Source organism: Euphorbia lathyris, chromosome 3, assembly GCF_963576675.1.
Source record: "Euphorbia lathyris chromosome 3, ddEupLath1.1, whole genome shotgun sequence".
NCBI classification, from domain to species: domain Eukaryota; kingdom Viridiplantae; phylum Streptophyta; class Magnoliopsida; order Malpighiales; family Euphorbiaceae; genus Euphorbia; species Euphorbia lathyris.
In genome coordinates this window covers 64,278,353-64,305,619 of record NC_088912.1, presented here as the reverse complement: position 1 = coordinate 64,305,619, position 27,267 = coordinate 64,278,353, and the positions used below count along the sequence as shown (strand labels likewise).

The following is a 27,267-nucleotide window of genomic DNA, read 5'->3' as shown; positions in this document are numbered from 1 at the left end:
ATCACAGGACTTGTAATAACATGCAACTAGTAGAACTGATAGTCATGTAAGAATTCAATGCTTCAAATTTATCTTAATGTTTTCATTCCACTAAATGAAAGTTGCGTGTTTAAAAAAATGTAGAAAAGGGCTCTTTATGCATGAAATTTCCCACATTTACTACAAAATATACTATTTTGAAAGCACACCAGAGGTTCATACTAATGTTACTAAACAAGATCATATTGGATTACTGCCAAAGAAAATACTACGCCTCACCTTAGACGACTTTAGAAGAGCACGTGCAAGGCAAATAAGCATGCATGAAATTTCCCACATTTACTAGAAAATATACTATTTTGAAAGCACGCCAGAGGTTCATAGTAATGTTACTAAACAAGATAATATTGGATTACTGCCAAAGAAAATACTACGCCTCACCTTAGACGACTTTAGAAGAGCACGTGCAAGGCAAATAAGCTGCCTCTGCCCAACAGAAAATGATGATCCAGATTCTTTTATATGTATATCCAGTCCGCCTGCCATTTCGACTTCCGACTTCACATGGCACTTCTCCAGAATACTCCAGATTTTCAAGTCATTACTCATCCGTAGTGGATCCAAGTTATCCCTAGACAATTGTAAGAAATTATTGTTGTCATGTCAAACTCTGATGTGGACATGAACCTGAACACTTAACAACGACCAAAGTGTGGCACCCAACCATTTATGTAGCTGGAAAAATGATTTAAGAGGAAAAAGGAAAAACCTATGTTTCAAAGGAATACCTTAATGATCCTTCAAATAGAAATGGACTTTGAGGAACAACAGCAAAGTGTGCACGGAGATCTCTAACAGGGACATAAGTTATATCTAGGTGATCAACCAATACACGACCACTGCTTATTGGAGTTAGGCGGAAGAGTGCATTCAAGACACTGGATTTTCCAGCACCTGTTCTTCCAACAATCCCAACCTGCTTAAAATTAATTTTAACAGCTTACAATCCGGCTGCCGGAAAACTATGACCTTAAAACATGTGATCATCAGACTCGAATTAAGTGACATTATATATCAACCTGTGTCCCTCCCATTATGGTAAAAGTTACAGCCTTTAGTGCAGGCGGCAAAGATGGCATGTATCTCATTGTAACATTCTGAAACTCTATCAATCCTTGAGTTGGCCAGTCAGGATTAAGAGACTGGGATCCGCCTAGCTCTTCTTGGGGAATGTCCATATACTACAGAAGTAAATTGCATAAGTGATTATCAAAACAGAAATACTTTAGAGGTCCAGAGCCTATCTTGGTACCTGAAGTGCTCTCTCAACAGAAACCATTTCCTTCTCCGTTTCAGTTACACTTGTTAAGAAACTTCCTAATAGTGACACAATTGGAGATGCATACGAGAGGGCCAAACCGACCTGCAATAATGCATACAATCTCAGAACCGTGTACCCATTCAGGATCAGGGACTATGTTACAGGCTTAATATCTAATGAGCTTATATTTGAAAATGAAAACTAAAATGTGCTGGACCAATAAATGAGAGGTTTAACTAATACCAGCCCAGGGGTGCCAAAACTAATTGGCAAATAGCCACGGGATCCAACAACAGCCATCACAGCAACAAATGAGATGATAAGTGCTGCTAACAACTACAAGAAAGCTCCACAATCAGTAGATAACAATAATACTTTCTGAATATTATTCTATTTCTCAATGCAAATGGCAATTCAAAATGCTACTTTAAAGCATAATTCTTTAAAAAGATTGCTAAGTCTGAACATTTTCGTTAAGAATAGCTCAATAAATCGTACAGTTGAAAGAAATCTACCATACCTGGAGACGCAGGGAAAGCCACAAACTTGCTATTATTTCTGAGTACGATGTTCTCTGGTACAAGGTCACATGCTCATTGAATTTAGCCAAGAAGTAATCCTATTTAGCACCATCACTTGTCAGTGACTATATATGTGATTTTTTTCACATCATATTTGTCATCAACATTTATCGTTTGCAAAAGTAAAAGTAAAATAAAGTGAAACTAAAATCTGCAATACTCAAAAGTCAACAATCAATTTATATGGTCTGATAGTCAGAGGTTCGTCATTGTGTTTTCCACAAGCAATTTGTGATCGTGAGATCTTAATTGTGTTGAGGCATATGAGCCACTCTTGAAGTTCTACTTCAGCATTTACAAAACTAAGATTGAAAACTCTTGGAGTTACTTGAAGCATTTTCAGGTATGCAGCTTCTTTTCTGAATTCTGAATTTACTTTTTCAATTAAAAACTCTCACACACACTCCCAAAACATTTGAAGCTGAACAAAACAAGAAAACTAGATTTTTTCATAGCATAATCAATTTGGAAATGATAAGAAACTTGTTACAGATGTAAATAGCTGTTACAGATTGTAATTAGCATAATAAAAGGAATTCTCATATGTAGTTTGGGAAAACTCAATAATATATTATTGGAACATTAGGTATTTATATACAAAGTGGTATAGATGCTAATAGGTCCCTAAACTATTATCTATATACAATTACATACATTACACTCCCCCTCAAGCTGGAGCATAGATATTTGACATGCCCAGCTTGTTACCGATGTAATTTACCCGAACCCCATTTAAGGCTTTGGTAAAAATGTCTCCAAGCTGTTCATTGGTGCCAATATAGGCTGTAGCAATGATGTTTTCTTCTAGCTTTTCACGAACAAAGTGACAATCTATTTCAATGTGCTTAGTACGTTCATGGAACACAGGATTGGAAGCAATATGAAGAGCTGCTTGATTATCACACCATAATTTTGCCGGAGTGGTGACGTTGAACCCAAGTTCAGAGAGGAGATGACGAATCCACATAATCTCACACACTGATTGAGACATCGCTCGATATTCAGATTCTGCACTGGAGCGAGAAACAACATGTTGCTTCTTGCTCTTCCAAGAAATTAAATTACCTCCAACAAAGACACAATAACCGGTAGTGGATCTCCTATCATCTTTGTCTCCTGCCCAATCTGCATCAGAGAAACACTCAATCTGGGTATGACCATAATTCTTGTAAAGTAAGCCTCGGCCAGGAGTTCCCTTTAAGTAGCATAAGATCTGTTCCAGTGCAGTCCAGTGATCAACAGTGGGAGATGACATAAACTGGCTAACAACACTGACAGAATAGGCAATATCCGGTCTAGTCACTGTAAGATAGTTTAACTTTCCAACCAAACGCCTATATCTTCCAGGGTCTTCAAAGGGCTCTCCTTCTGATGTGAGATGCGCATTCGGTGTCATAGGTGCACTGCATGGCTTAGCTCCAGATTTTCCAGTTTCGGACAACAAATCAAGAACATATTTTCTTTGAGATAGGAAAATTCCTTTCTTACTCCTTGACACCTCAATTCCTAAGAAGTACTTCAAAGCTCCTAGATCCTTGGTATGAAACTGACCATGGAGAAATGATTTCAAAGACGAGATTCCTGACATGTCACTGCCTGTAATAACAATATCGTCTACATAGACGACCAAGAGAATGATACCTGAAGCAGAATGTTTATAAAAAACAGAGTGATCACACTTACACTTCTTCATCCCAAAAATCTCAATTGCTTGACTAAACTTTCCAAACCATGCTCGAGGACTTTGTTTCAACCCATATAGAGATTTGCGGAGACGACAAACTTTGCCATACTCCCCCTGAGCAACAAACCCTGGTGGTTGCTCCATGTAAACTTCTTCTTGAAGGTCCCCATGTAGGAAAGCATTTTTGATATCTAACTGATGCAAGGGCCAATTAGAGTGAGCAGCTAGGGAGATAAAGAGACGAATAGAGCCCATTTTAGCCACTGGGGAGAAGGTGTCAGAATAATCAATCCCATAAGTCTGAGCAAAGCCTTTTGCAACAAGGCGAGCCTTTAGTCGAGCAACAGAACCATCAGAGTTGACTTTCACAGCGAATACCCAACGACATCCAACAGGTTTCTTACCAACAGGTAAATGTACCAAGTCCCAAGTACCATTAGCATCCAAAGCATTCATTTCATCAATCATGGCGTGGCGCCAGCCCGGATGGGACAACGCCTCAGATACAGATTTAGGAGTAGTAGTAGAGTCAAGGGAAGCAACAAAAGACTGTGAAGGAGAAGATAAGCGCTCATAGGAAACAAAAGCAGAAATAGGATGGGTGTAAGATCTTGTACCTTTACGAAGGGCAATGGGAAGTTCATCAGTGGTTTGGCTTGACTCAGGAGCAGGATCTGAAGGCGGAGCAGAAATTGGTACTGGATCAGAAGCAGGAGGTCTCTCACGTCGTGAATATACCTGAGTAATTGGTGGCTTAGAGGGATATCCATCCGAGACCTGGTGAACGTGATAAACCAGCTCATCATCAACATCAGTATCACCTGTGGAGATATCAGACGACATGGGAAAGAAGGGAAGATGTTCCATAAACGTGACATCAGAAGATACAAGATATTTATCAAGAGAAGGAGAAAAACAACGATACCCTTTTTGAAGACGAGAGTATCCAAGGAAGACACATTTAAGGGCTTTGGGGTCAAGTTTAGTGACTTGTGGACGAACATCTCGAACAAAGCAAGTACACCCAAAAATACGAGGTGACACAGGAAACACAGGTTTATGAGGAAAGAGAGTACCATACGGAGTCTCACCTTGTAACACGGAAGAAGGCATACGATTGATCAGAAAACATGCTGTAGAGACAGCATCAGCCCAAAAATGTTTAGGAACACGTGTTTGAAACAGAAGAGCTCTAGTAGTTTCAAGAAGATGACGATTCTTGCGTTCAGCAACACCATTTTGTGATGGTGTATCAACGCAGGAAGATTGATGGAGAATACCATTCTGGATCATGAAAGACTGTCATTGTCCAGAAAAGTATTCTTTTGCATTGTCACTTCGGAGTATATGAACAGAAACATTAAATTGTGTTTTAATCTCAGCACAAAAAGTAGTAAAATGAGTAAATAATTCAGAACGACTTTTCATTAAATATAACCAAGTAGTTCGAGAATAATCATCCACAAAAGTAACAAAATATCTGAAACCAGGTTTCGACACAACGGAACAAGGACCCCAAACATCAGAATGAACTAATTCAAACGGAAAACTGGACCTTTTATTGACTCGGGGAGGGGAAAACAAACGGTGATGTTTAGCAAACTGACACGACTCACAATCTAAACTAGACAAATCCTGAAACTGAGGACATAATTTCTTCAACACTGGTAGAGACGGATGTCCCAACCGACAATGTTCATCAAAAGGTGTGGATACACTAGAGAGAGCAACCGGTCTTCTAACAGTTGTATCCAAGACGTAGAGACCGCCAGCTTCCCGTCCACTACCAATAATCTGCTTCGTCATGAGATCCTGAAATAAGCAATGATCAGGGAAAAATGAGATAGAACAATTAAGTGAACGAGTAAGCTGACTCACAGAAATTAGATTGAATGTAAATCCAGGCACATTAAGAACAGAGGAGAGGGAAAGAGAAGAAGTTGGGTTAATAGTGCCAGAACCAATGACAGGGGAATGTGTACCATCAGCTAAAGCAACATGTGAAGGAAATTTTTTATTATGAGAGGTGAACAATTCAGAATTACCTGTCACATGGTCTGTTGCACCAGAATCAATGACCCACTTTGAAGACGAAGAAATGAGGCACTTATTAGAATTACCTGAATCAGCAATAGCAGTGATAGGTGAAGTAGAATGCTGAGGAGCTAATGATTCTTGATACTTAGCATACTCATCAGCAGTAAGGGTGTAGGTCGGGCCAGAGGATGTAGCATCACTAGTGACAATGTGAGCAGACCGGTGCCTGTGCTGCCCCTTTGCCTTAAGTTTGGGACAAGTACGCGTGGTATGACCCGGCTCATGACAGTAATAGCACTCAAAGACTCTGTTCCCTTCAGTTGGATATCTGGTGTCCCGGAAGACTCTGTTCCCTTCAGTTGGATATCTGGTATCCCGAGTACCACCCTTAGTCGGACCCTTATAAGAGCGGTCAGATGAAGGCTTGTGGATGACTAGAGCACAGGAAGCAGGAACAGCAGGAGTGGGTGACACAACCAGCCCACTTCGCAAAACACGGCTAAGAGCTTCCTCAGCATCAGGAATGGTGGCACTAGAGAGAATCTGGGAGGTAACACCCTCAAAATCAGAACCAAGTCCACACAGATAGCGAAGAACAAACATTTGTTCCCGTTGAGCTTGCAACACTCTTATATCAGTACTCAAAGGCAGCAATTCATTCAACTGCTGAAAAATTTCCATCAACTGCATATAATAATCCTGAGCAGATTGACCCTGGCGATCAGTAGTATAGAAAGATTTATACGTATCGTATAAGCGAGACAAATTATCCTTCCCAGCATACATATTTTGTAGATAGTCCATAAGTTGTCTGACATACTCACAATGACGAACCAAACCAACAATAGACGCATCAATAGAGTTCTTAATACCCAAAAATAAACAGGCATCATCTGCCATCCAATCCTCATCATCTGTCTTAGGATCATCAGTTAAGTGACGGGTCTTCTTGATGCTACGCAAATAAATCTTAATTGTTTTAGACCAGTCTAAATAGTTGGAACCCGTCAATTTATGATCAGTAATCTTAGGAGAAACTGTCATAATGCTACTAACCACATTCTTACTAGATTCAACTTTCTTATCCTTATCCTGAGCCATTTTAGCAAAGAAGAAACCTTCACGGGTGCGAAAACAAAAGTTGTCGGAACACAAAATAAAGTGGATAGGGAGGCCGATCAGAGGGAGACGAAGCCAACGGTGTCGGTCGGAGTTGGATCGGTGGCCGGAGGTGGCCGGACGCGCCGTCACGCGCCGGCGCGTGGAGGAGGCTCGCCGGAGTTAAAGTGGCGCGTGCGGTGCACTCGCCGGTCGGAATGATGCCGGACCGCTGCGAAACTGCCGATCTGGGGATGGGTAGACGGATGGGCTGGGAGGTGAGACTCGGTGGTGACCGGAAATATGTAAATCGGAAGAAGGTGGAACCCTAAATCAGTTTGCACACTAGGGCAAACACAAAAGAAAAAACGATGCACACTAGGGCAGGCTCTGATACCATGTAGTTTGGGAAAACTCAATAATATATTATTGGAACATTAGGTATTTATATACAAAGTGGTATAGATGCTAATAGGTCCCTAAACTATTATCTATATACAATTACATACATTACAATTACCTTTCCTAGTTTAGCTACTATGCTCTTGTATAAATACATGCATTTCTCTAACAGAAAACACGACATTCTTCTCATTCTCTCTAGTATTATTACATTGTATTTAGCTTCCCTGTCGAGCAGTTCCTTCTCTGTTCAATCTTTTTTCAACTCATTTCCAGTTTGCCCTGGAGTGCAGACATTTGGTGACCTAGGGTTCCAGCCTTAATCTTGTCTCACCACCTCCCCCAAAAAGAAAGTCCTTGTCCGGAAACCAATAGAGCCGCAAGTAGTTTTCATATTGTAATTTTATGGACAATACTAGGGGTGCAAACGAGCCTGCCTAGTTCGCAAACTGTTCGAGTTCGGCTCGGTCAAAGTTCGGATCGATTCGAGTTCGAGATCGGCTCGAGCATTAATGAGCCTGAGCCTGAGCTTTCTTGGGTTCGGCTCGAAAGCTCGTGAGCAGGCTCGAGAGTTTTTTAATAATATTATATATATATATATATATTTATTTATTTATTTTTTAATTTAAATACATTTTAATTTTGTAATTTTTTATTAGTTTTTTTAATTAGTTCTTTGAACCACGCATAAATGTTTGGCCCAAAATTCAATTTGAAACTATATGGTTGTAGACTATATGTTAAATTCGATTTTGTTAGATTCTATATTTGTTTAAACTTATTACTTCGTTTAAATTTGTTACAGATTGTATATTATATTTGTTTTTTGGAGTTTAAATTTGGTATTCCTTCATTAGAAGGCTGATTTTGGATAATAAAATGTTAATCAGGTACAATTAAGTATATTTAAAATGAGCCGCTCGATGAGGTTCGAGCTCGAGTCGAACCTATATCGAACTCGAGCCGAGCTCCAAAATTTCAGGCTCGGTGAGCTTCGAGCTCGAGCTCGAGCCAAGACCGATTTATTCTCAAGCCGAGCCGAGCCTGCCTTGTTCGGTCTCGGTTCGGCTCGTTTGCACCCCTAGACAATACTATTACTTCTAGGAGTAAATGACAGACATTACTATAGATCATACAACGTTGAAACACCTTGTACTTTAAAACACTAATAGACATCATATAATGATTCCAAAAGCCTTCTTCATAGGTTAAACCTATTGTATCCTTAGCTGTTATTTTTAACACGTGATTGTATGTTAATGTAGAATCTTTGAGTAGAAATGTGGATGCAAGGTTTCTTCAATACCATACCCTACGTATTATTAACATCAAAATATGTACCTCGGTCTTAAATGCCCGTATAGTAGATGATCCACCAAGCGTCTCAGTAAAGGTTGAATATATAGGAGAACGAGAAACACTGTCCAACCTTCTCAATTCCCTAGATGTTGATCTGTAGAAAAACTGAGAAAACTATTTATTAAGTATGGAACCCAAGGATATTGTGTTTGAACCATGTTGGATGCAAAATAAAGAACTTAGACTTCTCTAAAAAAGGTCCATGCCATGATAATTCCATAACTAAAATTGCAAAAGGTCAGATATAGTTTCAGAAAAGGTGAGATATTTGAAGACTTTTACACTTTTGACTACCCCCACAGCAAACCTCCCCTTTCCTTGAACTGAAACAAATATGATTTCATAGATCAAAACAATTTAATGAATACACCATAAGCTCTCATCATACATTCATATGGGGAATTTTATTGTCTATGTACAAAAATATATAAAAGGATGCATGCTTTGGCATTCCCTTCAACCAAAGCTGACCTATGAGGTAAGGAAACAATATTTAAGCATGCATTTCATATCTTTTCTATTTCAGAAAGCTGAGATGGTGTTTAGTATTTTATTTGCATGTTACGTAATCAATGTAAGATTCAAGTATTTAAAACTACCCACAAAGCTAATGTGATCAACCACGAACAGAACATGCATTGGACATATAAAACACGCAGTGAATCATGTAACAGAAAAGAGTGCAGAAGGGAAAGTTCAACACGAAGAGCGTGAAAATATCCAATGGAACCCAAAAGGCATGTCATGGAACCGTTTGAACTAAAATCTTAAGCTAATAGTCAAAGGCCCAATTCATATTAATATCTGACACACCCCGCACGCGAATGGCAATTGGGCTTGAAGCATGCACAACCTAGGCCCATATTATCATATCCTGAAATTTAATTAACAAATGAGGTTGCCAGGAATCGAACCCTTGATCACTTGGTCAAAGAGGCTCTGATACCATGTCACGAAGTATGATTCTTCAGGGTAGAATAAATACCGGGAAACTCGACCGATAAACCAAAAAACTGCTCACAAGACAGATAATAAATCCTAGGAAATTCAACCCAGAAACAAAATCTGGAACTCTAGACCCACAGGTATGCTCGTAAGGGCAGACTGACTATAAAACCACCAGGAATCGTCTGCTCACTAGGGCAGCTCTGATATTCATGTTAAACCCAGAAAACAAGCCAAACTAGGCTCTGATACCATGTAAAGAACAAATAGAGAGAAATAAACTCTATATTCATATTAATATCTGACAAGGCAAAAATTGGAGGGAGCCAATATATAATATTAGGTACTCTAATATTTTGTATCATATCAATTTACGTGATATAAGCTATAGCGCGAAAGATTCAACCCAACCCAAAAAGCTAAAATGTATTTATTTATGGAGGGAGCCAATGTGTAATACTAGGCATATTAACATGAGATGATTATATTCTTTTTGAGTGTTCACATTATATCACTTAATTGTTAACCAGATTAGAGCTGAAAAGTCTTCCAAATGAACATTTTCTGAATTCATATGGTATCTAAAACTTATTGGAATTACCAGAACTTATCAGACTATTTAACTATCATTTAGTTTATTTTATCCAAATGAACCTTTACGGTTTCGAAAATAACGTGTATCCAATTGATAAGAGCCTATATCCTCCCTTCCCAAGGATCCAAAAAATCGGGATCTATAGCATGTTCCAAAAGGTTTAGACAAAATTTGAATTAATTAGCGGGAGAGAGAGAGAGGACTCCAATGCAGCTGCAGAAAAGCTATCAAATTGCTAAGTTCTTAGACCTATACATAAATTAGCCAAGAAAAGTCTATTCTGACATTTGAAATTGTATATTCAGTAAGTTGATATAGATAAACATGTAAATTGGTAAGTTCATAATAGGCGGACTACCAATGGAACCTCATAAATACCTTAAATAAACAATATGTAGCACCTTCATAGTGCATGCAAGCATGCAAAAGTAATTGTTTGCAAGTTTGTATTGTTTATGGGGTTTAACTATAAGTACAAGCAGCCAATACACTTCTCTTGACAAGTCCATGTATTAATTAGTGTTTTTCATGTCATGTATTAATTAATGTCTCAGTGTTTTTCATGTCCAGTTATGTTGCAACTTCCTAAAGCTTAGCAAAATTTTGCTATGTTAAAAAACTATATGAGAATTCTCAGTTGAGTAATACAAGCTCCAAAGCATAATAACTCGGTGCATGTATATTCATTTATTTTCTGAAGAATAAATTGAAATTTCTTAAACTCTGACTATCTTGAAGTCAAACATTTACCTGTAGCTTGCTGTATATAAACCAAAATGGCAATAATAAAAGCAAGAAGGCCACCTGGAGATGATGTACAAAAACCCATCAGAAGTTAGCATTCTACTGATGAAAAGTAAAGGAATTGAAGTTTTACATTAGTTAAACCACCAAGATGAAGAATTTTGTGGTTACCTGCACATACGACAGGACTACAGCTATACCTAGCAGTCCAACAAAATTGGCGAGGAGAATATTGAGAATGAAAGGAAGAGAATCATCAATTGTATAGAGATCTGAAGACAATCTACAAAAACATAATAAACATGTGGCAGTTGGCCAGATACACTAACTAAACTATAATTAAAATACCATCATCCTAACCTGTTAAGTATTCTTCCAGCAGGTGTTTGATCAAAAAACTCTACAGGTGCATCAATAAGCTTGTTGAGCAATGTATTGTGCACCTGAACTGCAGCGCGCAAGCCCCCAAATGCAAATGAAAATGCTCTTACTAATGTTAAAGATGAATTTGCGATACAAAAGATGCATAGTACAACCTGCAACGTTAGTTCCCAAGTCATTAAGAGATGAATGAAATAACCTGCCAGCAACAAGCTCCCTTACCTATTTCTTCCTTATGTTTGCTTTAAGAATAAAACAGAATCTGCAAATGTAAACCGCAATGGCAATTTTTTGGACCTATTTCTCCCTTGCGGGTTTTTTAAATCCATTTGGACCTATCCTTGTATAAATATGTTCTTCTCTATTTGGATCTCTCTCACACATTTTTTAAATCAAATCTTAAAATTATATTCTGTTTTATTCATATGTATACCTTGGACAATATGCTTACTTTTCACGTGTTTATATAGATATCACATTTACATAATTGATTTTTATCAATTTAATAATAATCTAAAAGATATATTTCAAAATTGTAATCTCATGGTGCTTCCCTTTTTTAATATTTTTCTTGTTAGATATTCGAGTTTTATTCTTTCGAAAGAAAAGGATGTTGAGAAAAATTACATAAAGACTTAATCCAATGACATTTTAGTAACATGTGAAGATTCCATTATTCTTCAAACAATGTGAATATATTATGTTTTTTTTCTAATTCATAGCTGAAACAAAAAAGTTCAATTATATTGGTCATGTGTGAAGTTATAATGTTACTACTTTGAACTATTCTTTAAATAATCGAAACATTCTGCATTTTTCTTCTTGTTGACCAAAACTTTTAATTTTGGCAATTAGTTTGATTAGTGAATTAGGGCGAGCCTTGGCGCAACGGTAAACGTTGTTGTCGTGTGACCAAGAGGTCACGGGTTCGAGTCTTAGGAGCGGCCTCTTGCCAAATAAATTGGCAGGGGAAGGCTTGCCCCCAGTACACCCTTGTGGTGGGACCCCTCCCCGGACCCTCGCTCAGCGGGGACGCGTAGTGCGACCGGGCCGCCCTTTTTAGTTTGATTAGTGAATTAGTTATATTTATAATAAAAAAGTCAATCTCTATTAATTTTGAAATGTATGTTCTTTATTTGTTTTTATTTTTTAAATGTCCGTGCATAGATGTTTGATTAACTTTTTTTAAGATTGTTTCATATGTAACTGTGGAAAGCAACTTGAGATGTGAACTGTCAAGCTTGTATAACTTGGTTATTTTAAAATCATCAGCAGCTAGAATCATTACTTGGATTATCCAATTGAATTAAAAATAAATAAAAGGACTACAGGTTAATTTAAACAGTACGATTAACAGTAGAATTTTAATATTATGCTTACCAAATAGAAGGATATGGAGTCCGCCTGACTGCTTCCGGTCCTGTCAACCCAATATGAAAGCCACAGATCATTTCCATTACGAGAAGCTTGCATCAAAATAGCTGAAAGGCATATTACAACTGTGATCAACCAGCCAGAAAATGCTGCATAATTCCTGAAGATAACAACAAATCGTTCAATAATAAGCCAAAAAAATTCCATGAGAAATCAGAATTTTCTTTGCTGATCTGTGTGAACATTATGAGGAAAATCTCTAACTATCTTTCAACAACAACAACAACAACAAAGCCTTAGTCCCGAAATGATTCGGGGTCGGCTAACATGAACCATCATATAAAACCGTGAAAATCAAGTCGTGTCAGCGACACAGATTCGCTCCCTCCACTCTGTCCTATCCACTACCATATTTTCCTCAATTCTCAATAAACTCATATCACTCTCGATCACCCTCCTCCAAGTTTGCTTATGTCTTCCCCTACCCCTCACCACTACGTCCCTTTGCCACTCTTCGGTTCTCCTAACCGGCGCATCAAGCGCTCTACGTCTCACATGGCCAAACCACCTTAGTCGGTTTTCTCTCATTTTATTCTCAATAGATGTGACCCCTACTTTTGTCCTAATTATTTCATTACGCACCCGGTCCTTTCTCGTGTGACCACACATCCATCTCAACATACGCATCTCCGCCACCGACATCTTATGGATGTTTTTCAATTTATTCTAACTATCTTTACTTAGAATAAATTGAAATATTTTCTAATTTATGAATATCAAATGAAAACTCATTACTTGTACACATCAAAGTCAACTCTGCCTTCTTTCCTAAGTTCAACTTCAACAATATCTTGTGCTCCCTCTGAAAAATGTGTAGATTCTGTCTCCAGTAAAAGGCTATTTGTTCCTTCAATAGAAGAATTTATGCTACATTCTGGTTCATGAAGATTGGGAAATGTATCAAACTTGTTCTCTGCAGAAAATGCTGAATATGATGACAACGCCCAGTCAGCTGAATTTCCAACCCATTTTACATGTCCTTTGTCTATCACAACAATCATATCAGCAGAAGATATTGCCTGCATGTTTCATGACAGCCAAATTAAGTCCATCATGCACATTACAGTTCAAATAAAATCCACAAGACAGCTTTCAGAAACAAAAATCACAAAACTATATCCAAGTACATAACATGCAATAATCATTCAATGATCCAATTAGATAGCAATATGTCTTCTGAGACAGCTTGTGCCATGAGAATAGACAATTTATTTTCATCAATGGCTCATTATTTAACAACCCTCAGATACGACATCAATAATTTCTATGATTAACGTAATAATGTACCAGCTACCTACATCTGTAACAACAATTTTGGGTGATTCTTTCATGGATATCTTCCCATTTTTTTAGTTAATACCCAAAAAATGATTCTATGTCTTTAACAATGTACCTGTTTGGCAAATAGAGTGTAGTTGTTAGTTGTTAGCTGATTACCTTTTTGTTTAGCTGATTTGACTAGCCAATAAACCTGTTTGGTAAAACTAAAGATGATTGTTAATAGTTGTTTGTGTAAAATGACAAAAATAAGGAGATTGGTCTTTTATGGCTATTATTTTCTTTTTTAATAATTCATAACATGTAAATGGTGAGTTGCTAATTGACAAATATAATTTTGTGCAAAATATAAATTTTTATGTTTATCAATTGTAACAGACCATGTAATACACTAGAATACATGGGATACCATGTAGATTAACTGACTACATTGATATATTTTATTTAAGAGCAATACATACATATATATAATATATACAAGGTTCTCCTTCAATCAAGGAGACAAACTGACCCTACCAGCAGCCCTACAGCAGCCTTAGGCATGCTATTCATTAATTACATTGACTTATACTCTAACACTCCCCCTCAAGCTGAAGCATGGATTTTAATCATGCTCAGCTTGTTATAGATACTTATAATATAATCTTAAGACAATACAACCCAAAACAAGAAACTCAAGATACTTTGGAATATAAAAACATAATTCGGGAGATGAACACATCCAACAGGAGAGACGCCAGAGGAACATCAAACTTCGTAGGAAATGGACAAGCAAAATTCACTCGAAGCAACACGCAAGAGGCTGCCAGCAACGTAATTGCACAAAAGGAGACTCACCGGCAAACTAACCGGACAGATAGGTCAGAAGCAGAGAGGCAACGGCAGCAGAAGAGGAACCGCGACAATCCGTTGAGGTGAAATCAGACTCTGCTCACAAGGCAGACAAAAATGCTGAAAGAAATAGCCCAAAATTATAAACCCAGAAATTCTGCTCACAAGGCAGAAAACAAATTCTGGAATCTTAATCCAGAAACCTAAGACAGAAGCCGAAACAAGGTTCTGATCCCATGTAAGAAAGACTTTTCTTATACAACAACACAGGGTGGCCGGATTGTGAGGAAACGCCGATCGGAGGCGGAGAGGATGAACCAGATGGGTGGTGAGATAAAATGACGTCCCAACAGTGAGTATTCAAGAGACCCAAGCTCTTGATAGAAATGGAACCCTGGAAAATACTACCCAGAAAATATTGAACCCTGGGAAATACTACCCAGAAAATATTAAACCCTTGCAAAAACACAACTCTGGAAATACTTCACAACTCTGGAAATACTACCCAGAAAAAAGAATTCTGAAACCTTAGACCTTAGGCTCTGATACCATGTAATACAGAATTACATGGGATACCATGTAGATTAAGAGACTACATTGATATATTTTATTTAAGAGCAATACACATATATATACAAGGTTCTCCTTCAATCAAGGAGACAAACTGACCCTACCAGCAGCAGCTCTAGCAACCCTAGAGCAGCCTTAGGCATGCTATTCATTAATTACATTGACTTATACTCTAACATCAATAGAATTACAAACAATTTTCTCGCAATACATTAGTGTTTAACATGTCATATTCTTCATCACATCCTAAAAAACGCCATAAACACGTGCTATAGCTTAGGTATTTATTAATACATAAAAGTTAAAGAAAAAATAGCGGTTCAATATAAATACCTTTCTACATTCAATTGACGAAATAATACTTGAAATTTTATTAAAAGGAAGACTATAAAATTAAATATAAATTTTTATGCTTATCAATAGAATTACAAACAATTTTCTTGAAATAAATTAGTGTTTAACATGTCACATTCTTCATCACAACCTAAAAATACGCCATATACATGTGTTATAGCTTAGGTATTTATTGATACATAAAAGTTAAAGAAAAAATAGTAATTTAATATAAATACCTTTCTATATTCAATTGAGAAAAATACTTGAAAATTTATTAGAAGGAATACTATAAAATATTTTTAACTCCGCCTGTGAGGGTCACTTGGTGGCCTTTACAGCCGGTCCCAAGCCCGGACAAAGGAGGAGGGTTGCGGTAGGTTTGTGGCGGCCAGCGTAAAACTTAGCCACATCTTATGACATGAACCATACTATAAATACCGTTGGGGCGTTCCCTACTCAGCGACGCGCTGCACTTCCTAGACCCGGGTGTAGTGATAAATGTGCAAGGGTTGCTAGGTCGTCGCCCCGAAGCGGCGCGCCACCCCAGGACCCGGGGGTGGTGTCAAATATGCAAGGGTTGCGGGTAAATAAGCTAGTCCACGGTAATGGTAGGGGTAGGGATAAGGGTAGTAGGTTACGCTTTGGGACATGGAACATAGGTTCTTTGACAGGAAGATTAGCTGAAATTGTAGATGTTATGAAGAGGAGGAGAATAAATATAATGTGCCTACAAGAAACCAAGTGGGTTGGAGCTAAGGCTAGAGAAATAGCTCCTTGAGGTTATAAGCTTTGGTACTCAGGAAAGGATAAGGGTAGAAATGGAGTAGGTATTCTTATTGATAGGGAGTATATTGATGATGTAGTAGCGGTGTCTAGGAAGAGTGATAGAATTATGAGTGTCAAGCTAGTGATAGGGGATGAGGTTGTGAATGTCATTAGTGCATATGCACCACAAATAGGATTAGATGTCTCTATAAGACAAGCTTTTTGGGAGGACTTAGAGGAAGTGGTGCAACAGGTTCCTAGGGATGAAAAAATGGTACTGGGGTGATCTCAATTGACACGTGGGTTCTCGGCGAGATGGGTTTGAGAGTGTTCATGGAGGGTATGGTTTTGGAGATAAGAATGAAGCAGGAAATGATATTTTGGAATTCACATCAGCCTATGACTTGAGTATCATGAACACATGGTTTATGAAGAGAACATCCCACTTAGTGACTTATCGGAGTGGCGGTAATGCGAGCCAAATTGACTTCTTCTTAGTAAGGAGTGCTTGGAGAAAGAGTTATATTGATTGTAAGGTGATCCCTGGTGAGAGTACGACAACCTAACAGAGTAGTGGTGCTTGATTTTCGAAGTAGGAAATGTATAAGAAAACAAACACCACAAGTAGAGACTAAGATTAAGTGGTGGAAATTGCAAGGAGATAATCAACAAAAATTTGTGGATGAGATGACCAAAAAAGATGTTTGGACTTGTAATATGGATTTAGATATAGATTCGATATGGACTAAGATGGAGCATAGTATAAGGGAAGTAGCGAAGGAAGTTCTAGGGGAATCTAAAGGTAGCATGCCACCGGGTAAGGACACATCTTGGTGGACAGAAGAAGTACGACAAGCAGTAAAGAGTAAGCGAGAATCTTATAAAATATTGGGGAAATGTAGGAGTGACGAGAACTACGAAAAATACAAAGAGGCTAAAAGGGAAGTGAAGAAGGTCATACGAGATGCTAGAGCAAAGGTGAATCGGGATCTGTATACCAGATTGGATACGAAAGAAGGGGAAAGAGACATATATAGAATTGCTCGGATGAGAGATAGGAAGACGCGAGATCTCGGAAAAGTTAAATGTGTGAAGGATGTGGACCAGCAAGTTCTAGTTGGAGATAAGGATATCAAGGAACGATGGAGGTCCTATTTTGATGACTTATTTAATGGAAATCACAGACAAGATGTGGGAGATATAAGTATCCATCACGATATGATAAATCATGAATGCCTGCGCAGAATTCAAAAAGGTGAAGTCAAAATGGCATTAAGTAAGATGAAGTTGAAGAAAGCAGTAGGACCTGATGGCATCCCTATTGAGATTTGGAGATGTTTGGGAGAAAGAGGAATCGAATGGTTGACGACGTTCTTCAACAAAATTTGGAGAAGCAATAAGATGCCATCAGAATGGAGGAAAAGTATCTTAATCCCTTTGTATAAGAACAAAGGCGATGTCCAAGATTGTGCCAACTATCGGGGAATCAAATTAATGAGTCACACTATGAAACTTTGGAAACGAGTGATCGAACAAAGGCTAAGGAGGACGGTGAAGATCTCGGAAAACCAGTTTGGCTTTATGCCGGGAAGATCAACTATGGGAGCCATCCATCTAATGAGACAATTAATGGAGCACTATCGAAATAAGAAGAAAGACTTGCATATGGTTTTCATTGACTTGGAGAAAGCATATGATAAGGTACCAAGGGAAGTACTTTGGTGGGCCTTGATAAGGAAAGACATTTCGCGGAAATATATTGACATCATAAAGGACATATATGAGGGAGCATGCACGAGTGTACGTACTAGTGTTGGGAAGACTGAAGAGTTCCCTATTACGATTGGAGTGCATCATGGCTCCGCACTAAGCCCATCTCTTTTTGCCATCGTTATGGATGAACTAACAAGTTCACTTCAAGATGGTATACCATGGTGCATGCTGTTTGCAGATGATATTGTGTTGGTTGATGAGACGAAAGAAGGAGTGGAGAGGAAGTTGGAACTATGGAGACAAACTCTAGAATCTAGAGGCTTTAAGTTGAGCCGAAGCAAGACGGAATATTTGGAGTGTAAGTTTAGCGGCCATAGGAGTAGGGAGGCAGGGACAATCACCCTAGATGGGAGAGTTGTTCAGGCCTCGGATTGCTTCCGGTATTTAGGATCTATTATCCAAACGGATGGAGCAATAGATGGAGATGTTGCTCATAGGATTAAAGTCGGTTGGTCGAAGTGGAAGAGTGCTACGGGTTTCCTTTGTGAGCCCGGCATGCCTAATAGATTGAAGGGGAAATTCTACCGGACGGCAATTAGACCAGCATTGTTATATGGTACGGAGTGTTGGGCAGTGAAACACTGCCACATCCATAAGATGTCGGTGGCGGAGATGCGTATGTTGAGATGGATGTGTGGTCATACGAGAAAGGATCGGGTGAGTAACGAAATAATTAGGACAAAAGTAGGAGTCACATCTATTGAGAATAAAATGAGAGAAAACCGACTAAGGTGGTTTGGCCATGTGAGACGTGGAGCGCTTGATGCGCCGGTTAGGAGAACCGAAGAGTGGCAAAGGGATGTAGTGGTGAGGGGTAGGGGAAGACCTAAGCAAACTTGGAGGAGGGTGATCGAGAGTGATATGAGTTTACTAGGAATTGAGGAAAATATGGTAGTGGATAGGACGGAGTGGAGGGAGCGAATTTGTGTTGCTGACTCGACTTGATTTCACGGTTTTATATGATGGTTCATGTTAGCCGACCCCGAATCATTTCGGGACTAAGGCTTTGTTGTTGTTGTTGTTGTTGAATACTATAAAATATTTTTGAATTGATACAGGCTATTCAAATTAAATCTCTCAAGAATGTCTGAAAACCTCATTTTCGATAGAACTCAATTCAATTGATTTCATTTTGTTCAAATTTCCAAATGATAAGAATAACAATAATAATAAAATAACTTCTCTCATATTTAATAGCCAATTAAAGGTAGTAATTATGGATAAAAAAATTAATATAAATGTTGCAATCCTCTAATTGTCAAAGCTCTAAAAGTGGTCCAAAACTCTGATTTCCCCAAACCTCTATTTGCCAAACAGAGCCAATAAATACCGTCCTTAGACTTGGAAAATAGTATCTTCCTTCCTATTACTTAATTTCCACATCCAAAAATTGAGATTCAAAATATAGCTCCTTGATACAAACAAAATTTTGGTTTAGTACTTAATTATATCCTACAAGAAAGTATGGATGTTCAAGTAAAAGAAAAAAGTTGAAGAAAATTACCTGAATATTATGAGTACATAGAATTCGAGTTTTTTTATCTGTAAGAGGACCACATATAGCATTATGTAAGATCCACCTTGCAACTTCTGCATCAACTGCACTTAGAACATCATCAAGCATACATACATCTGATCCATGATAAATTGCCCTGCACACATCATTTTTCAAATCATGCAAACAATTATTAAAAGACAAGCAACAAATATACATATAGAAGAGTAATACATAATTGAGATAAAACGAAGTAACTTAAAGCACTCACAACATGCATAAATATTAACTTGAAAAAACACTTATACATTTTTGCAGAAGGCTTCAGTTTGTTATGAGGCAAAAAAGAGGTTAACAGCTGATTTCCAAGAGAAAGGTTGCAAAAGAAAATGAATATGGTATAACCTTGCCAAAGCAAGCCGAGCTCTCTGGCCACCAGACAAATTGACTCCTTTCTCTCCAATATGAGCCATGTCACCTCCAGCCATAAGTGAAATATCGACATCAAGTGCACAAGCCCTTATAGTATCTGAATATCTGCCAAGAAAGAATCTTTAAATATGAAAAAGAAAAAAAAAAGGATAAAATCGCAAATCAAGAGAATCTTCAGTAAGACAGAGAAAAAAGCTTTAACTGCCACTTAAATACATAACCTTCTGATTCCATCACAATAAATACTGGAAAATAAAGTTAAAAGGCTATAATTTGACAATGCAAGAACAAAAGAAATTGCAGCTTAAGAATATAAAACATTTTTTGCAACCTTTTAGATTCATAATTCTTCCCAAATAAAATATTGTCACGTATTGTTCCTGACAAAATCCACGGAACCTGCAATTTTATTGAACAAAGACAAAAAGAAATTTTTTTGCATGAGATAAGGTGTAAGCTGCTGAAGCTCTTTGAAGGATGTTATAAAATAAATCAATGTAATAAATGTATAGCATGCTTGTTGACTATAGGCTCCTACAAGTCGACTGTAGGTGGCTAGTAGGGCTGCTATGTTTCTTGATTTAAGAAGTGATTTTAGGAAGGTCTTGTGTATATGTGTATTACTCTTAAGTAAATTATATCACATAGGCTCTTAATCTACATGGTATCCCATGGATCTCTATATTTTCATGGTCTATAACATGATATCAGAGCATAGTTTGGCCTTTGTTCTTTGGTTTCTGGGGTGTCCCAGAATGTATTTTCTGTGTGAAGAAGCAATCTCTGCTTGGTCTGCCCTAGGGTAGGGAGCAGATTGGTTTTGGGTGTTTTCTGTTCACTGGGTTCCGCTTCTCCATCTCCGATGAAGCTTGTTCCGATGTAGTCTCTCCGTCCCCTATATGCCTGTCCGGTTTGTTCTTTTGGGTTGTGTTTCCCAGATTACGTTTTATATCCTAAAGAACTTCAGTTTCTTTGTGCACTATTGTTTTGAGAATATGTTGAAGCATAGATGCTACGTTTTTTAGTTTCTTCCTCGCTGTTCAGTTCCGGAAAAACAGACAGTCCCTGCCGGAGAAGAACCGCCATGGACAGAGACCAGCAAGTTGTTACCTATTTATGTAGTAAGCTGAGCATGATCAATATCTATGCTCCAGCTTGAGGGGGAGTGTTGCAGAATATATCAATGTAATAAATATAGCATGCTTGTTGACTATAGGCTGCTACAAGACAACTATAGGCGGCTAGTATGACTGCTATGTTTCCTTGATTTAAGGAGTGATTTTAGGAAGGTCTTGTATATATACGTGGGCATTGTTCTTAAGTAAATTATATTCATGTATTGTTCTTAAGTAAATTATATCCCATGGATCTCTCTATATTTTCATGGTCTATAACGAAGGAAAAGCCTACAAACCTGAGGTACATATGTTAGGGATCCACTCATATGAACTGAACCATGGATGAGCTGCATTTCCCCCAATATTGCAGCCAATAAGGATGATTTCCCTGAACCAACCTGGATAGACGATGTTAGAAAGGAAAACTGAGGACAGAACATGTGGGAATAGGAAGCTTCATAGAGAAAATCAAAGCTTCTCCAACATGCATATCTGCTAAAAATATTATATGTGCATATTAAAGTACCATTATAAAAAGGGTTATTTTCATATAACCATAATCTTTTGCTGCGTCATAACTTCTAGATATTGGGTGAAGTAATTAATAGAGCAGGCAACATGTAGCCAAATCCTTGTTTAACCCTACCATAAGTGAAATTAACCCCTGTGATAAATGAAGTGCCAATCACTAAAAATAATGCATAGAATTAAAGAAGTGCCAAATCACCAAAAAATGCATCACTGGTATATCAATTGCAAAGGATTTGTATAACTTTGTTCTAATCAGATTGGAATAGTCGTACAAATCTATAAATCTGCAAATGTGATCAGATATAAGAGACCATATCATCCAGATTGACAAGACTTAATACTATATATCACATAAAATTAAATAAAGCAGCAATCTTCTTAACTTCTGTGCTATCCGAAAAGCTCAATGACTGAAAAGATGCTACTTTCATACCAAGGGTCAAAAAGAAATATAAGATACCATATTCAACTTTTATTGAAGTGTGTGTAGCTTTCTTCTACTTTCATAATGATCTAAAAAAGAGCTCCAACTCCAAAAAGAATCAAGAAAAGAAACCTCACCTCTCCAATTATTGCAACAAATGACCCCTTCCGAACAGATAAAGTCACATGATTTAATCCCAGATTTTGATGTTTATTGTTACTGCTGGACCACGTATAACATGCATCATGCATTATAACAGCCATGTCTTCAGAGATAAAGTTTAACTGTTCATTTGGGAAGAGAGGTGTTATTTCAACTATTTGCCCTTGTTTATGTTTGTATTCTGTGCATGAGAGAAACTTGCTTAATCGCTTAGTTGATATGAAGGCCTGGTTTAAACAGAAAAATCAACAATCAGTAAAATTGTCTATGGAAGATATTAAACTGTGGAATATATACAATTAGGACTCACATCAATCAAACCATTAATGACCCATGGAAATGAATTCAGAGGAGAGATTAAATTATTAAACAAAGCAAGACAGGTGAAGACCTGCAAGAAGAAACAAAGATATAAATTTTCATTGCCATGACCTCAGTTTTCTGAGTAACTAATCAGAGAAGTAATATTTGTAGTTAAAATATCACATAGATATACAGTTACAGTACCGTAGCAGCCTCAAGTCGATGGCCCATCAAGGTAAAAAGTCCAAAAGTGAACAAAGAGAAGAGAGTTGGTGTTGTTGCCCAAAAGAATACACACCATGCATCCAAATACTTTCGTGTCTGACAAAAAAGAGGGCACATATAGTAAATAACAATTTCAGAAGCTTATGGAAAAAAGAAAAATGATTACGTTGTCTAGCCACGTAAGAACGCAAGTGCAGTTCCATACAGCTAAGTTCTTCACTTCCAAGGATCTTGTCTCCATCAACCAACTAGAAAATATATGCTCCCAGCCATACATCTTAAGAGTGCGAATATGTGTCAAAATTTCTCCAGTCCTCCTAATCCTGTGAAGAATCATACTGTAGGTAATACACCCTCCGAGATATGACTAAAATATTACTGAATTCCTAAACTTTTAAAATGAAATTATTGTGCCTATCAGATATACTTCTACTTTCTATTTCATTGATGCTTTTTTTATATTAGTCAAAATCAAATTTCAGAGATATACATATATAAAGTGGTATCTACTTCTAATTTTTTTTGGAAATATTTACAAAAGATGCAGTAGTGTTAATTATGTTTGATATTCAGATCTATGTAGTGATTAACCCTCAAAGTAAATGCTAATCAAATGAGTTCTTGCGTGAGTGCATTATCTTGTTGCCATAATCCCAAGATTATCATCAGATGATCTCATAATCATTACGTTGGTATTCTTCTTCTTGATGTTTAGATGCTACTCAAGATTATGTAAGCATCCTGACAAGAAAAATTCAAACCATAACTACAAATAGAATATTTCCTAGTCAGTTCTGAAGATTTGGACGGGGAGAATATGTTGTGTGAGAATGCTCTTCCAAGCATTGGGACTCACCAAAATGGAAGAGAATCCATAACTACTTTGCATCTGCTTTGGAACTGAATATTCATATAAGAACTTCAAAACCAAAATCAAATCTATAACTATAATTCATAGCAGTATTCCTGATCAAAATTGCAGGGGATATTTGTCGCAAGAAAGTATTTTCTTTCAGTTAAATGACAGAAGAAATACTATTATAAGAGAACGACTAACCATATCAATGTGATCAAGGATATATTGAAGTAACCACACCAATATACAAGGAAAGAATCTCTAAATATTATTGCTGCCGACTCAAATAAACATAGGAAAATCAAATGATACAGATACACACACCTCTCATCCTTTTGTTTCATCATTTTCTCAGTAGCACTTGCAATCAATTCAGATATCCATTTATTCACTGCAGAAAAATATTTGATAAGAGAAACATATCTGCTCATTAGTAGCATAATCTGCATTAATATCCACAGTGTTATATTCTAAGTGCCAGGGTTGAAAAATTGTATTGATGTCGAAAACATCAGCCATCATTTTTGGGCTTCAGTATTTCACACAAGAATATGAGGGAACCAACGGAAAATAACTTACAGGTATCCCTTTTATTGAGGAATGAAAATAAAACGTTTAAATATCTCCAAATTGCAAAATGAAACCAAGGAAGACAAAGATAAAAGGTATATACAGAGGCCTCATGCAGTAGAGAAAGTTTAGGCTTGCACCAATTCATAGTTTTTTTTATGAATACTTCATCTACATTATCTTCTCCTAGGATCCTATTTCAGCATTAAATATAATTGACATCATTAACAATTATTTGTTCTTCTATGATAGTTGTGCATATGTATTTTGACTTGATTCAAAAAAAAAAATTATCCACTATCACAAAGAGACAAAGTTATCCTTTTGTAACATCATTTACTACCGACAGTGGTTAATTGCTCTTTTACTGAATTCATATAATTATTTTGCATAGTTTTTTCTTCATTAGACATTGGAAATTATTATGTACATAAAAAAATGCACATGATGAAAATAATGACTTGGAAGCCCGTATGCATAATATCACACTAGCAACATACTGATTCTTCTTTTTCATAAAAATCCAATTAATATTATTTAGTTTACGTTATATTTCGACATTGAATGGTAGATAGAAATCAAATTTAGCACTAAAACTGAACATAATAAAAAAAATTCAAGATAAGAAACCAACATTTGTGAACCCATTTATATACACACTTCTTATTGCAGATTTCATTCGAAAGCTTAAACATTAATAAAGTCAATACCTGGTATAAGTAAGATGGTTATTGCTAGTCCAGAGAGAAAAGCATATTTGACTTGTGTATACAGAAGGTACAATGCCAATCCAATTTGTAGAGGCAAGCTGAAGAAACATCATCAAAACTATATTTGTATGTGTAGTATACGAAGACGGTCCCACCAAAGAGATAAATACTCATTTTATATGCCTCCACAAAACTAATGCCACAAAAGACATACCATGTAAATAGAAATAGATACATGGGATACCATGTAATCTGAAAGAATACACAAGTAGATGCAACTTAAGAGATATAAATTATAAACAAGACATTCCTAAAATCAATCCTTAAATTAAGAAACATAGCAGCCCTACTATCCACCCTATAGCTACCTTGTAGCAGCCTATAGTTCCCAATCACTTATACATTTACTACACTCCCCTCGAGTTGGAGCATAGATATTAACGTTCCCTGCTTTCTATGTATATAGGTAACACCTTGCAGGTCTCCTATGGAAGTTCCCCTCCAGTAACGACTGACTGTGTCGCCATAACTGAACAGCAGAGGCAGGAACAAAAAAAACATAGCATCTATGCTCAAACATAGTCTAAAAACAATACCACTGAAAGAAACTAAAGGTTCTTTAGGATATAAAATGTAATCTGGGAAACACAACCCAGCGGACATGCAGATAGAGGACGGAGAGACGATAGGGAACCACAAGCCTCGCAAGAACGAAGAAGCAGACCCCAACTTCTACAGAGATGACATGAATTGGCTTACAACACTCAGTGCGAAGGAAATATCAGGACGAGTGATTGTAAGATAGTTCAATGTTCCAATGTTTCGTCTATATTTTTCAGAATTTGTAAGTAAATCTTCGTCGTCAACATTCAACTTCCCATTTGGTATCATAGCTATAGCAAAGTCTTTGTCTCAATCAATCCAGCATCATTTAATATGTCTAGGCAGTATTTTTCAATTGTACTAGGTCCTTTGTCTAAAAACAAGTACCAAGGAATTCTTCAGTTTCGTAATGCCAGTCTTGACATTAAGTTGATAAAGCAGCCAAAGAAACAAACAATGGAACAGAAGAAAGTTTGGCAACAGGGTAAAACGCTTATAAATAGTTGATACCATAAGTATGAGAACCAAGCGAGCTTTTAGACAAGCAACAGAACCATTCGGGTTAAAAATTTCAATGTGCACTCATTTGAAACCGATAGAACGCTTTTGAGACGCAAGAGACACAAGATCCCAAGTATGATTTTGTTCAAGAGCATGCATTTCTTCTTGCGTTGGTTTAAGCCAATAGTCAGTGCTTTAAAGAGGGAGGAAGAAACAACAACAGAATCTAAAAAGGCTACAAAAGACTAGGAGGAACGTGATAACGCATCATAACATATAAATGAAAAAAAATGCGTAAATGTGTTGGTGGATACCTTTTCGTAGGGCGATAGGAAGGTCGAGCTTAGGATCTGGAGATGAAACAGGAGGGTGAACACTGGTGATGAGCACTCAAGGGTGATGCACACGCCGAGAATAAACTTGACGAACAACCAATCACGAACAAACAACCAATCGGGTTGCTCACTTATAGTATTATAAACAAGATAGTCATCGTTAGAAGGACTTAACGCATTAACAAAAGGAGGTGATTCAAGAACATAGCAACGATACCCTTTTTTGTGTCCAAGAATAACCCACAAAGATACACTTGATTGATTTAGGATCAAGTTTGGAGATTTGCGGCCACATGTCTTGAACAAAACAAGTACACCAAAAAAAAAACAAGGTGCAAAAGGCAATAAAGAAGATGAGGGAAAAAGAAGGGAGTATGTAATCTAATTGTCAAGGACCGAATAAAGCATATGGTTGATCGGAAAACACGCACTGGAAACCTTATCTGCCTAGAAAGCTTTTGGAACTTGCATATGAAATAGCAGTGCCCAACAACTTCTAATAAGTGACATTGTTTTGCTGAGGGGTAATGATGCAAGAAGTCTAATGAATAATACCATGTTGGGAATAATAGGTTCTAGATATATATACTTCAGAATTATCACTTCACAAAATACAAATAGATTTGTTAAATTGCGTGTGAATCTCACAAAAAGCACAAAAGATAGTAAATAATTATGAACGATATTTCATAGGATAAAGCCAAGTAACACGAGAATAATCATCAATAAAGGTTACAAAATAACCAAAACCACGTTTAGACACAACAGGACACAGACCTCATACAACAGTGTGCACCAAATAAAAGGAAGACTCAACACGCCTATTGATCCATGGAGGATACGAAACTCTATGATGCTTAGCAAATTTAAAAGCTTCACATTCCATAAT

The 27,267-nt window shown here is 37.2% G+C and overlaps 1 protein-coding gene across 4 annotated transcripts in view; it reads right to left on the bottom strand.

Annotated features, from left to right (window-relative positions):
* Positions 1 to 27,267, bottom strand: part of LOC136223180 (ABC transporter C family member 13) — a 56,387-nt gene that overhangs the window by 6,716 nt on the left and 22,404 nt on the right. For 3 of the 4 annotated variants that reach the window (XM_066011053.1, XM_066011054.1, XM_066011057.1), the window contains 22 exons: positions 24,940 to 25,037; positions 23,984 to 24,050; positions 23,009 to 23,126; positions 22,783 to 22,899; positions 22,586 to 22,666; positions 22,251 to 22,502; positions 21,455 to 21,556; positions 20,372 to 20,439; positions 20,014 to 20,145; positions 19,618 to 19,765; positions 13,296 to 13,579; positions 12,507 to 12,660; positions 11,106 to 11,281; positions 10,917 to 11,028; positions 10,752 to 10,805; positions 8,444 to 8,566; positions 1,821 to 1,919; positions 1,544 to 1,636; positions 1,292 to 1,402; positions 1,059 to 1,220; positions 768 to 955; positions 421 to 610 (listed from right to left, as the gene is read on the bottom strand). In XM_066011053.1, coding sequence (XP_065867125.1) covers positions 421 to 610; positions 768 to 955; positions 1,059 to 1,220; positions 1,292 to 1,402; positions 1,544 to 1,636; positions 1,821 to 1,919; positions 8,444 to 8,566; positions 10,752 to 10,805; positions 10,917 to 11,028; positions 11,106 to 11,281; positions 12,507 to 12,660; positions 13,296 to 13,579; positions 19,618 to 19,765; positions 20,014 to 20,145; positions 20,372 to 20,439; positions 21,455 to 21,556; positions 22,251 to 22,502; positions 22,586 to 22,666; positions 22,783 to 22,899; positions 23,009 to 23,126; positions 23,984 to 24,050; positions 24,940 to 25,037 — 2,929 coding nt within the window. The remainder of the gene's footprint in view (positions 1 to 420; positions 611 to 767; positions 956 to 1,058; positions 1,221 to 1,291; positions 1,403 to 1,543; positions 1,637 to 1,820; positions 1,920 to 8,443; positions 8,567 to 10,751; positions 10,806 to 10,916; positions 11,029 to 11,105; positions 11,282 to 12,506; positions 12,661 to 13,295; positions 13,580 to 19,617; positions 19,766 to 20,013; positions 20,146 to 20,371; positions 20,440 to 21,454; positions 21,557 to 22,250; positions 22,503 to 22,585; positions 22,667 to 22,782; positions 22,900 to 23,008; positions 23,127 to 23,983; positions 24,051 to 24,939; positions 25,038 to 27,267) is intronic. The other variant, XM_066011055.1, reaches the window with a different exon arrangement.